Source organism: Vombatus ursinus, unplaced genomic scaffold (assembly GCF_900497805.2).
Source record: "Vombatus ursinus unplaced genomic scaffold, bare-nosed wombat genome assembly UNPS02014894.1, whole genome shotgun sequence".
Classification (NCBI taxonomy): Eukaryota; Metazoa; Chordata; class Mammalia; order Diprotodontia; family Vombatidae; genus Vombatus; species Vombatus ursinus.
The window spans coordinates 354,660-367,380 of NW_020954672.1; the positions used below are offsets into that span (position 1 = coordinate 354,660).

General features: G+C 45.1%; 1 protein-coding gene across 1 annotated transcript in view; it reads left to right on the forward strand.

Annotated features, from left to right (window-relative positions):
* The window catches only part of TEP1 (telomerase associated protein 1), a 53,073-nt gene that overhangs the window by 40,101 nt on the left and 251 nt on the right, over nt 1-12,721 (forward strand). The window contains 20 exon segments of the mRNA XM_027842953.1: nt 1-25; nt 1,127-1,251; nt 1,467-1,566; nt 1,837-1,992; nt 2,142-2,354; nt 2,741-2,894; nt 3,014-3,226; nt 4,322-4,485; nt 5,166-5,279; nt 9,014-9,121; nt 9,721-9,853; nt 9,945-10,021; nt 10,115-10,247; nt 10,594-10,730; nt 10,885-11,006; nt 11,215-11,364; nt 11,561-11,660; nt 12,052-12,157; nt 12,265-12,428; nt 12,520-12,624. The exon segment at nt 1-25 is cut by the window's left edge and continues 19 nt beyond it. Coding sequence (XP_027698754.1) covers nt 1-25; nt 1,127-1,251; nt 1,467-1,566; nt 1,837-1,992; nt 2,142-2,354; nt 2,741-2,894; nt 3,014-3,226; nt 4,322-4,485; nt 5,166-5,279; nt 9,014-9,121; nt 9,721-9,853; nt 9,945-10,021; nt 10,115-10,247; nt 10,594-10,730; nt 10,885-11,006; nt 11,215-11,364; nt 11,561-11,660; nt 12,052-12,157; nt 12,265-12,428; nt 12,520-12,624 — 2,599 coding nt within the window.

Here is a 12,721-nt window from a genome sequence, read left to right on the forward strand (position 1 = left end):
CCTACTGGACACATGCACCTGGCAGGTAGGAGAGCCATGGGAGGAAGGAGTGAAAAAGTTGGGGGAACAATCAGAATCCACAGAATGGCTCTTATAAACCAAGTGACAACCAAATTCACCTTGGGATGATGTCACTCCTGCCTTTTAAACAGATTCATCCCTAGAATCCTGAGGGAGAGGAGACATGGACTTTTTAAAATAATTCATCAATCAGTGAAAGTGATTGAGCAAGTGACAAATGTTAAAAAAAAAAAAAAAGACTATGGAGAGATTCAAAGGAGAGTAAGATATGGTCCCTGAATTCCAGGGTGTTATGATAGTGTAGGACTATAAAAAAATGACTAGTCCTATATGACAATACAGTAAAGATGTATAATTTCAGCACTTTGTGGGTATTCCTTTTACTGAGGCAGTTTGTGACTTTGTGCCTTCTCAGCATATAATTGGTGCCCTTTCCTTTTTTGAGATCATTGTCACATCCCAATGAATCTTCCACTTCTCCAACATCCACTCCCCCTGACATACACGCCATAGTCCCAGGTCCAATAAAACCCTGTAAATAGTCTTCTTCAGTTGCTATGGCCCATAATTATGTTATTCTATGGCCAGCCTTCTGGTGATGGATGAGCTGCTCCAAACTTAGCTAGGCTGGTCCTCAGAGGATTCAAATGAATTCAAATGGACATTTGTCAAGTGCCTATTATATTCCAGGCATATACAACTATCAATGGGTCTATATTTGAAGTTCTAGAATGATAGGACCTACTTGGGTGGAAATGGCCATGACATGTTGAGGGGACAATGAGTGAATCTGGCTGAGTACAGTGAAGGGCTCACATAAATAGGAGAGAAGACTGGCAAAATGGGTAGGTCCCGGGGTCTTGGTTCAGAGTTTTTATGACCACTGTAACTTGAGAGAAGACCTAAGATTCTTAGAAAGAGGAGTGACCTAGGACTGGGCTGAGGATCCTTTAGTCAGGACAGTCATCTGAGTACAGAGGAGCTCAGAGTGCCCTGGTACAGAGAGTTACTGTGCTGTCTCAGATACCTTTTTTGGTTAGGACTGAAAGTCAGGAGTGTGAGAGAATGATAGTATGAATTAAGCTGAGCTTTGGTGTATCCACAGGAGGAGAAGTCCATAGTGAGTGGCTGTGGTGGAATTGCTTCTTGTCTGTGCCCCTCGAATACCACTCTTTTCCTCGCAGCCTTGGATGGTCTCCTGGAGCTCTGGGACCTCCAGGGTGGTTGGCGGTAGGACTTCCAATTTCCCCAGAGACCAGCCCAGAACCTTACTAATCTAATCCTCCTCACTTTTAGTCTTTCCTTCTCTAAAGTATAGACTGCAATTACCTGAAGATTGGCAGTGGGAGGAGGCCAGGGGTTGGGGGAGAGAAGCAGTAGAGCCAAAGAGCTCAATGAGGGAGGGGAGGAGATCCACAGGCCTGACTTGAGTTTCCTGGGTTCAGGGTGTTCCAGACCAAAGCCCACCAGCTTCAGATCACTGACTGCTGCCTGAACCCTGATCGCCGGCTACTGGCCACTGTGTCGCTGGATAGACATCTGAAGGTAAAGTTGAGGGTCTTGGGTTGGAGATAGAAAAAGATCTAATTGTCCCAGGGGATAACAAACTGACTGGGAGATAGCCTGCAGAACTGATCTCTTGGTTCAGAATTAAATGCTTCTTCTGGGCCAGGTGTGGCCAGATTTCAAAGAGGCAAGGGAGTAGATGGAATGACCTTTGGATCCTCTGAGAGCTCAAATTAGGAAAGTGTGTCTGGATGTGGGGACCTCAGGACCTAGTGCATTGTACCTAATGCCTATTGTCCCTGTCTGCAGCTGTGGGACACAGTTCATGGAAAGCTAGCTGCCCAGCACTTGTCCCAGAAACCCCTGAACTGCATTGCCTTTCACCCTGAGGGGCAGGTGATCATCACAGGAAACTGGGCTGGGCGCTTAAGTGTTCTGCGACTGGACAGCCTCACAGTAACCAAGGTGAGAAAGTATTAGTCTTTGTGGAGAGAGAGAGGAGAAAGAAGGACTAGTATGGGAGGGAAGAGTGGATCTGAAGGTTTGGTATACTAAAGGGGTAGGGTGGAAAGTACTCCCATGATACCCTCTTTCTTTTCTTCCTAACATTGCAGGAGCTGGGGGGCCCAGGGTCCTCAGTCCGTGCTGTGACATTTGCCCCTTCTGGGTCAGTCTTAGCTGCCAGCCATCTGGATGGGACTGTTGAACTGTGGGCTTGGCAGAAGGGAGCACGACTGGCTGCCTTCCCCGCCCACGAGGGATATGCTGCTTCTGCTCTCTTCCTGCAATCTGGACGCCAGCTACTAACTGCTGGGGAGGATGGCAAGGTCAGCCCCAGGATGACCCAGATGGAGGGGCAGGGAGAGGAGAGCCCCCAAGAGGGAAAGCTGAATTTTCTGTAGGCCTTGGGGGGCATTAGGGAGGTAAAGCAGGATCTTTGTGTCTCTTTTTATTGGGCAAGAGTCTCTGCAGTTTCAGTAGGAGAATCTCTGTGGAGATGTATCCCTGAGTGGGAAAGGCCCCTGGGGAGACAGGCAGATTTGAAAGAGTGCCTCTGTTGGAGAAAGTGACTCAGAAGAAATGGAATCTGTGGGCAAGGACAGGGTTTGTTCCAAGTAGGTGCCCAAAGAATTTCTGATGTATAGGTATGGGGAGCAAGCTTTCTTTGTGTATTGAATAATCTGTTGGTGTCACTTTTTATATTGGGCTATAGGTACAGGTGTGGTCAGGATTCCTGGGCCGACCCAAGGGGACTTTGGGCTCCTTGCCCCTCTCACCTGCCCTCTCTGTGGCAATCAGTCCAGATAGGGCTCATGTGGCTGTTGGTCACCATACAGATGGCATCATAATCTACAGTACCTCTTCAGGTATTGGGATTTGGGGTAGCAGGAGAGTTGAATGGGGAAAGGACAGAATATACTTGGCATAGGAGCCTGGGGAGGGGTCCAGCTTTGGGCCCCACTCTAGCTGCTCTCTGTTTGTCCAGGTACTGAGGAAGGTCGATGCCCAGTGTCAGATGTGGCAGTATCTGCACTGGCCTGGTTGAACCACAGGGTCCTGGTGAGTGGTGGAGAAGATGGGAATCTTCAGTGTTGGGCGCTTGGAGATGTAACTCCCCATTGTCTCTGGCTTCTACCTGCACACCAGAAGGCTGTATTGGGTTTAGCTACCTCCCAGAAACTCTTTGCCTCTGCCTCAGGTAAGCCAAAGGAATGGGAAGAGGAAATGTTCATGCACCAAGCATATGATATCTGGAATAGTCATGGATATGAAGGCCAATCCAATCCTGGAGACCTATTCTTGATCCCCATAAGTCAGGTAGACTTATACAAATGGGAAGAGGTTAGTTTTGGGAAGGAAAGAGAGCTCGTCTTCTAAGGCAAGAGGGAAGAAGAGAGAGGATGCTATAGTCAAGATAAAGGTATAGGAGGCATTTCATGCCCTATGGCTTCATTCGTCTCAATGAAGGAAGAGGCATCTGCTAAGAACAGAGTGATGTTGAGAGTTGGCATTGAGAGTTTGAGGATAAACTCTGGAAGAGTCACTGTAGCATCAATGACTGAAGAATTACCAAGTTGTAGTGAGGATCTAGTTGAAGTGGGACAGCATAAATATTGATAAGGGCTGGGTGGGTGTTACTTGTAATGTGTTCGTAGCACTTACCCAGTTCAACACATTTATTAAATACCTTCTGTGGGCATGGCACTTACTGTGTCTTGTCTTTGAACCTAGCAGTCTAGCTACGGTGCATAGCTGTGTCCTTTCCACTTGCCTCCATAGAACTACTCTAGTCTGTTTTATCCAATTCAATTCATTTCAGTTCCATCTACTTTAATTAAGTACCCATTGGGTGCAGAAAACTACAAGATTGTGGGGGAGAACAAAGTTTGGAAAAGTCGTAGTTCCTGACTTTTCAGGATCAGCAGTGGGTTAGCATATATACATAAATAACTATAATACAGAATAATAACTGATAAATATGTAAGAGAGGTATAAAGTACCTTTGGAGGTCATATGGGCATATTATCTGAAAGATTAGGGAAGGCTTTGTGAAGGAAGGGGTATTTGAGTTGGACTTGTAAAGATAAATGGAGTAGTAGGAACTCATACCTCACCCTTGCTCCCTGACTATCCTTGTTCCCTATGCCTTTAAATCTTTTCTCAGTCCCTGGAGACTTAGTACATGTTTTTCTTTATCTGCCCTTTCCTTGGGCTGGGGTCTGGTATTGTGGTCATCCTTTCCCTCCCTCTTCTCCTAAGAGTTTATATCCTCTCTCCCCATTGCCTGCTGCAGATGACTTCACTGTGCGGTTATGGTCACTACCATCCCTGACCCAGCCAGAGATGGCAGGGTCATCTCTCCGTCCTGGTACAGAGCTCCGAGGACACACAGGCCCTGTCACCTGCTGCAGCTTCAGCCCTGATGGGAGCATCCTAGCCTCTGGCAGCAGGGATCAGGTAAACCTCAAAAGAATACCACATTGGCCTTCCTACCATTCACTCTTGCTCTGCCATACTAGTCCTTTGTAGCCAACTGATGTTATTAGATTCCTCAACTCTTAGCCATGAGTTTCCATAATACTAAACAGTTTCCATAACATCAAACAAACCAATTCTGAGTTTTTCCCAAGATAAACTTTGACAGTTCTAATTCCTTCAGTTTTTATCAAAATACAAAAGAAAAACAAAAGCAAAAAAGTCTTTTTTTTCCCAGATGGCAAATTTGACCCTTGTAATATGAGATATACTAAAGGATATTTTACACATATACAGAAAGAGAGATTGTTCCAAAATGGAATCAGATACTTCTAGAATAAAATGACTTCCCAAGCTTTCATGCTCAATTTATTTTCTCTCAAACCCTAGATACTATAGAGAAGTTCTGTCCACACATCTATAGTGACACCTACATCTATATCTATGTCTACATCCATGTCTACCTCTACATCTATGTTTATGTTTATTCTGTCTCCCCATTTTGCCCCTAATATTCTGTCTGGTCTGGGTGCTGGCAGTCCCAGACGTCTGATTCCTTTCGTACTACATCTGCCTCACTCCTTTGCCAATCTCCTTTCTAACCTTAACACACCTGTCCCTTGATTCTTGACTTGACCATAATCCTAATGTCTCTCTCACAGAGTCTTCTGTGTTGGGATGTGAGGACACCCAAGGCTCCTGTTTTGATGTATTCTCTTCCTGCCTGTCACCGTGACTGGGTCACTGGCTGTGCCTGGACCAAGGATGCCATGCTGGTAAGTGAAAAATTCTTTCTGTAGGAAAGGATGCTATAATAGGGCAGGTGTTAGATTCCGTAACACCTTCAGCCATTCTCATGTTAGTTTGGCCCCTGAGTTCCCACTACTTCCATGGGGTTTGAAGATTTGTGTCCAGTAGCAATGAATATAGTTGTACCTCCTATGGGTTCATGATGGAAAGGAATTTGCAAATAAATAGAGTGACTAAACTGTATGTCATGTATACAGTGGCATCAAAGTTAGTGGGCATGACATGGATGATGATCCAGGGCTGCAACCCAGGACTCTTGCCTCCAAGTCTAAATTCTCCCATGGCTTCTTTGAGCAAGGGGAGGGGGAGGAGAAGGGAATAAGAAGTTACATGAGCCAGGCACTGTGCTGTGTTTTTTATAAATATCATCTCATTTGTGCCTCGTACCAAACCCTGCAGGGTAGGTGCTGTTATTATCCTCATACAGTTGAGAAAACTGAGGCAAACAGAGGTTAAGTGAATTGCCCAGAGTCACACAGCTAGTATTTGTCTGAGACTAGATTTGAACTCAGATCTTCCTGACTCTAGGCTCAGGGCTTGAGATGAGAGTACCCTTACAGGAGTTCATTTGTTCCTTCCTGTCTCTCGGTAGCTATCTCTTCTTCTTTTGGATTGATACCTTTTGTTTTTACATTAGTCACTTCTTGATATACTCTCCTTGAAACCATGAGTTCTTCCTTATCACCAAGAAAGACAATTAAAACCAACTGACCAGCAAGCATTTATTAAACACAAACACTGTCTAGTCTGTGGCTAAAACATATTAAAAACAAAAGCTAAATATTCATTGCCCTCAAGGAGTTTATATTCCAGTGGGGGAGATTTCATTTTCATATGCAAGTATATGCAAATCACACATAGAGCAGATAAATTGTAACCTTAGAGGGAGGGGAAGGCACTGGCGTCTGGAGCAGGAACAGGAAAGGATGGGAAGACCAGGAAAGGCTGTATGCAGAAGATGGCATTTGAGCTGAGTCATGAAAGAGACTAAAGATTTCGAGAGAGCAGAAGTGAGGAGGGAGAGTATGCAAGGCCTGGGAGTAGGTCAGTCAGCACAGAGATAAGGAGAATGGAGATGTGGAGCAGCGTGGAGAACAGCAAGGAAGCAGGCATGCTTAGACCACATAGCATGTAGAGGGGAATTTTTAAGAAGGCTGGAAAGTAGAATCAGGGCAGGTTATGAAAAGTTTTTTTGTTTGTTTGTTTTTTTGTGAGGCCCAGAGTCACACAGTATAAAGTTTTAAATGCCCAACAGAGGAGTTTATATTTGATCCTAGAGGCAATCAGAAGCCCCTGGAGTTTGTTGACTTAAGGGGGGGTAATGCAGTCAGATCTTCACTTTAGGAAAATCACTTTGGTGGCTAAATGAATTGGAGTGGGAGAAACTTGAGGATGGCTCAATGAGGAAGCTACTGCAGCAGTCCAGGTGAGAGATAATGAAGCATGAATTAGAGTCATGGCTGTGTGAATGGAGAGAAAGGGGACCTATGTGAGAAATGTTGTGAAGACAGAGGTGGCCAGACTTTGCATCTGATTGGATGAGGCAGAGAACCTGGGAGATTTGACAGATGGTAGTGCTCTCAACAGTAATAGAGAAGTTTGGAAGAGAGGTAGGTTCCAGGGAAAAGATAATGGTTCTGTTTTGGACATGTTAAGTTCGAGTTGTCTGTGGAACACCCATTTTGAAATGTCCAATAGGTCGGTGGTGATGTGGACCTGAAACTCGGGAGAGGGAGTAGATCTGAATATATAGATCTGGGAGTCAGCAACATAGAGATAGTAATTAAACCTATGGGAAATGAAGACGTTACTGAGAGAGAAGACAAGAGGCCACAGGACAGAGCCTTCACGTGTACTGACAGTAGACACGACAGGGATAATCTATCTAGAGACTGAGAAAGAGCGGTCGGTCGAGTAGGAAGAAGACCAGAAGAAAATAGTATCATAAAAATCCAGTTGAGAAAGAGAAGAGAAAATATTCAGGAGGAGATGACCCAGCAGTCGTGCTAAGTCAAGTCAACAAACACTTATTAAGCGACTACCATGTGCCAGGAATTGTGCTGAGCACCAGGGATCCAAAGAAAGGCAAAAGACAACCCCTACCCTCAAGGAGCTTGCAGTCTAATGGGAGACAACATGCAAACAACTATGTATAAACAAGATAAAGACAGAAGAAAATGGAGAAAGTCAACAGAGGGGAGGCACTAATGACAACAGAGATCAAGAAAGGCTTCTTGTAGAAAGTAAGATTATAGCTGGGACTTGAAGGAAGACAAGAAATGAAAATAAAGAGGGGAGAATTCCAGGCATAGGGGACATCCATTGAAAATGCCTGGAGTTGGGAGATGAGCATCTTGCCCAAGGAAAAATAAGGAAGCCAGTGTCACTGAATCAAAGAATACATGGTGTATAGTAAGGTGTAAGAAGATTAAAAAGACAGAAGGGGACTAGGTTATAAAGGTATTTAAAAGCCAAACAAAGGATTTTATATTTGGTCTTGGAGGTGACAGGTTGCCACTAGAGTTTATTGAGGGCAGCTAGGTGGTGTAGTAGATAGAGTGCCAGGCCTGGAGTCAGGAAGATTCATTTTCCTGAGTTCAAATCTGGCCTCAGTCACTTACTAGTTGGGTGACCCTGGGCAAGTCACTTAACTTTGCTTGCCACAGTTTCCTGCTATAAAATGAGCTGGAGAAAAAAAAATGGCAAACCACTCCAGTGTCTTTGCCAAGAAAATCCCAAATGGAGTCACAAAGAGCTGGACAAAGAGCTGAAGAATAACAAGAGTTTATTGAATGGGAGAGAGAGTGATATGATCAGCCCTGCACCTTAGGAAGATCACTTTGATAGCTCTGTGGAGATGGACTATAGCAGGAAAAAACTTGAGGCAGGTCGACCAACCAGAAAGTTATTGTAATAGTCCAGGTATGAGATGGTAAGGGGCTGCACTAGAGTGTAGTGACAATGTCAAGACAGAAGAGGGAGATATAGGAGAGAAGTTATGAAGGTAAAATCAACAGGCCTTAGCAGTAGACTGGTTATGGGGGATGAGAGAGAGTGAGGAGTCTAGGATGACACCTAGTTTGTGAGACTGGATTATTGGGAGGATGGTATTACCTTCAACAGGAAAGTTAGGAAGAGAGTAAGTGCTTAATGGGAAGGTTGTCAGATAGTGGTAGACTTTTGTACCATAAATTACCTCCTTCTCAAGGGAAAGGAGGGAGGTGCATGTCCATCTCTTTCTCACCTAGGACCAAGAGTGGTTACTATGATGTTACAACATTTGGTTTCATTTTCATGTTGTTTTGGCTTATTAGAGCCATTGTGCATATTGCTTTCCTGGTTTTATTTGCTTTACTCTATCAGTTCACACTAATCTTCCTGTTTCTCCAGATTCCTTACATGCATTGTTTATTGTGACACAATAATATTCTATTACATTCATATTTCATGATTTGTTCATTCCCCAATTGATTGGCAGCCACATTTCCAGTTTTTTAGATCGCTCTTTATCTAAACAGATGGATAGACAGGCAGGCAAGCATGCATCTCTTAGTCTCTTGTCAAATCAGTATCCAACAAGATGCCATTCTGAAAGGGAATGAAGACAGACTGTGCCTCCAGCCCTATGTCTTATATATAGCCACTGCTAAATAAAAAGAGAAAGCATGAATGTCCCTCATCTGTGACCTCTAATTTCCAGCTCTCCTGCTCCAATGACGGTTCTGTGCGGCTATGGGACCCAGTGTCTGGCCAGCAGCTTGGCCAGTTTCTAGGTCATCAGAGTGCAGTGAGCGCCGTGGTCGCTGTGGTGAGATAGGAATGGGGTGGTAGGCTTCATGATGGGGAAATGATCATGGGGAAGGTGGGTAAGCTATACTTTTCAGGAAGACTCTAGATTTGGAGGGTAGTCTTATACTAAAACATAATTGGGGTGATCAAGTGTCCTGAATAATTTGTCTATATAGGTTTCAAGTGTATTTATTAGTCAGTCAATAAGCATTTATTAAACACCTACCATATACCAGAGCTTGAGCTAAGATATGGGGATACTAAGAAAGGCAAAAGACATGCCTTATTCTCTAGGAGCTCACAATCCAATGGACTGTAAGCTGCTTTGGATGGGATAGGGAGGTAGGAGTCAAGGGTCTGGTAAGAAGGGTAAGGGATGCTTTATGAGAGGAAGAACAATACACCAGAATTGAACTTATTATTAAATTGTTATGGTGAGCCTACTTAACTACCTCCTAGATTTGATTACTTATTCCAGATGAATTAAGCTTAAGGCTATATCTAATTCTTTCCCTTCTGTTGCAATGGGTGTGTGGGTGGTGAGACAAGCTATGGCAAAACCCACACTTACCTGTCCTCAACATAACCATGATTTTGATGTGGGGTGGGGTGGAACAGGAAGAGCATGTGGTATCTGTGAGCCGGGATGGAACGCTAAAAGTGTGGGACCTCCGAGGAGTGGAGCTGACAAGCATTCCTGCTCACTCTGGACCCATCAGCCACTGTGTGGCTATCCAGGAGCCTCGTACAGGTGACAAAACTCCCTCCCTCCATCCTTTTCCTTCTTCCTTTCTTGGCCCTCTGTCTGACCTCCTCCCTCCATCATCTCCATCTCTCATCAGCTGGACAGCCTGGGTCAGAGCTCTTGGTGATAACTGCTGGACTAGATGGAGCCACACGGCTGTGGCATCCATTGCTGGTGAGTCCCCAATGGGGTTGAGGGAAAGGGAGAAGATAATGATGCCCTGACCATAGTTCTGTGGATTACTTACCATCTCTGCTTCCTCTGTAGGTGTTTCAGACCCATACCCTACTAGGACATAGTGGCCCAATCATTTCAGCTGCAGCTTCAGAGACCTTGGGTCTTCTCCTGACTGCCTCAAAAGATGGCTCAGTGAGGCTCTGGCACGTGCCAGAGAAAGTGGGTAAGTGTGGGCCTGGGAGATCAGGTGGGAGCTTATGACTAGGAGGAAAGTGACTAGTCATTTCTCCTTTCATTCCAACTCTAGTCCCACTTTGTTAGTGTATATATCTCTATATACTACTTATGTGCTTGTTACACTTAAATTTTGACACTACAGATGCTCCCCAGCAAACACCCAGCCAGTCCCCTGACAAAGTATATTCTCAAAAAATAGTTTGTTGTGTTGTTAAAAAGAGGGATGTGTCCTTTCACTGGTACCAACATTCACTGTGTTGCCTATCTGTGTTGACTGTGTTGTAGTCAGTATATCTTGTTCTTCCTCTGATGATGCCTCTCCTCCTCTCCAGATGACGTAGGTGATGGTGAGAGGCGCACAGCCATTACTGCTGTGGCCTGGGCTCCAGATGGTTCCCTGGCAGTGTCTGGCAGCCAGTCTGGGGAATTAATCCTATGGCAAGAGGCCAAAGCTGTAGCCAGAGCTCAAGTGAGTAGGAGTGGCTTGAGTTTTATTGGGGCCTCACCTGGGGCTTGGTAGTATACCCTAGGAAAAGAGGTTGTGCCAGTGTTTGAAAGGAAGGAAGGGTGGAGAGGCTGGTTCTGGGCCCAAGACACTGAGCCCACCTTGTGATCTATACCAGGCCCCCGGCCGAGTCAGTGCCCTGTGCTGGTCCTCTCCACAAACCTTTTTTGCCTTGATCAATGACAAAAACCTCAGCAAGTGGCAAGTGGAAAAGGAGGGCCTCAAGCCCAATATTTTCAGGTGAAATGGAATAAATGGAGGTAATAGGGGCTTCAATCACTGAGCAAAGGGGAACTCGGGTCAGATCACTGCCCCTTTTCAATATTTGGGTAAGATGTCCCTGGAAAACAATTTCATCACCTCCATCTTAGTCCCGTGTAACTCTGGGGTGGCTCTGGTGGAATACAATAGGATTTGGACAATTTTCTCCCCTCTATTAATTTCCCAGCCTGGGCTTTAACCTTCAACTGGACCTGGAGGATAAGAACACTCTGCTGTCTACTATGGACTTGTCCCCAGATAGTCGCTCTCTCATCTTAGCAAAGCCACTTTGGGGGATGCTGCTATTGAATCTAGATTCTCCTGTCTCTGAATCCTGGTAAGATCTTAGGTGCTTCCTTCTTCCTAAGTTGAGGCATAAGTGGGAAGAACCTTCAGGGTATGAAGGTTTTATCTAACTTATATAACACAAGTCTCCCTTCTCTAAAGCTGATCTTGTTTATGAGTCATGGGTACAGATCCACTGAGTCTAGAGAAAAAGGTTCCAAGTTCAATCTCTGTTCCTTTCACTCTAGGGAAAAACACTGTCTCAACATGTACGGTACATTTTCTACCCACAAGAAATATGGTGTATTTCTCCTGAACACTCGAGGTGACATTTCACTTGCTGTCTACGTAAGTCTTGCATGGGAAGCTAAATGCTTCTCTAAGTGTACGCTCCTTGAAAATATGGAGAGTTTGATTCTCTGCATTTGTGTCCCTAGCAACTAGCACGGTGCCTGGCTCGTGGATTAATATGCATTCATTTATCTTTTTTGCATTCATGTTAATTGCCCAATTACACAGAGTTCCTAGGGGACGAATATGTCTTATACTTTGTATCTCCTATAGGGTCTAACATACAGGGCACTCCAAGGTTGGTTTCTTTGGTGTGGCTAAGCTTTGCAGACAGCTATAGTTCAGGGAATCCTGCAGCTAAACCATTACTGAATCTGGACTGAAATTGGCTGGTTAAGAAAATACACACATGTACATAACAAGCTTGTTCCCATCTGTCCCTCAACAGCAGCAGAAAGAGTCAAATAAGCTGGAGTTAATAGAGGATTTTAATCTACAGCTGGAAAATCCCAGAGGAACTCCATTGTGGATAACCCAAGCCAAGCCTGAGTCTGGTAAGCCAGCAAAGGATCCAAGAGAATAGAGACCTAAAGGGGAAAAGGTGCATGCTGAGGGCCTCGTGGCTTGCTCTGGGGTTCTAACTCTGCCCTGGGAATGGCAGACTCTGCTTTTCTGTGTACCAGCTCAGAAGGGGTCCTTTGGAACATGGCAGAACGTACCCCTAAGGGAGACTGGGACACCAACAACATATGGCAGAAAAACATACGACAGGACACAGACGACAAACTCGTGTTGAGGAAGTTGGAGACACGGTACTCCAAGAAGGTGAGATTAGACAGAAAGCAAGAGGATTTTGTGGGAGGTAGGGCTCTGGGGGAGCCTAGCATGCCTGTCTCTCCCTGCTTTCTCTCTTTAGATCCATTCTGGTTCAGTCACAGCCCTCCATGTGCTCCCTGAACTGCTGCTGACAGCCTCCGAGGACCGAGATGTGAAGCTCTGGGAGAGACCCAACCTACAGCTGGTGAGCACAGCAGTAGATATGGGAACTTGGATGGCACAGGGAGGGAAAAACCTAATATTTTGGCCAGTTTCACAGATCCTTTACTGAAAGCCTAAAA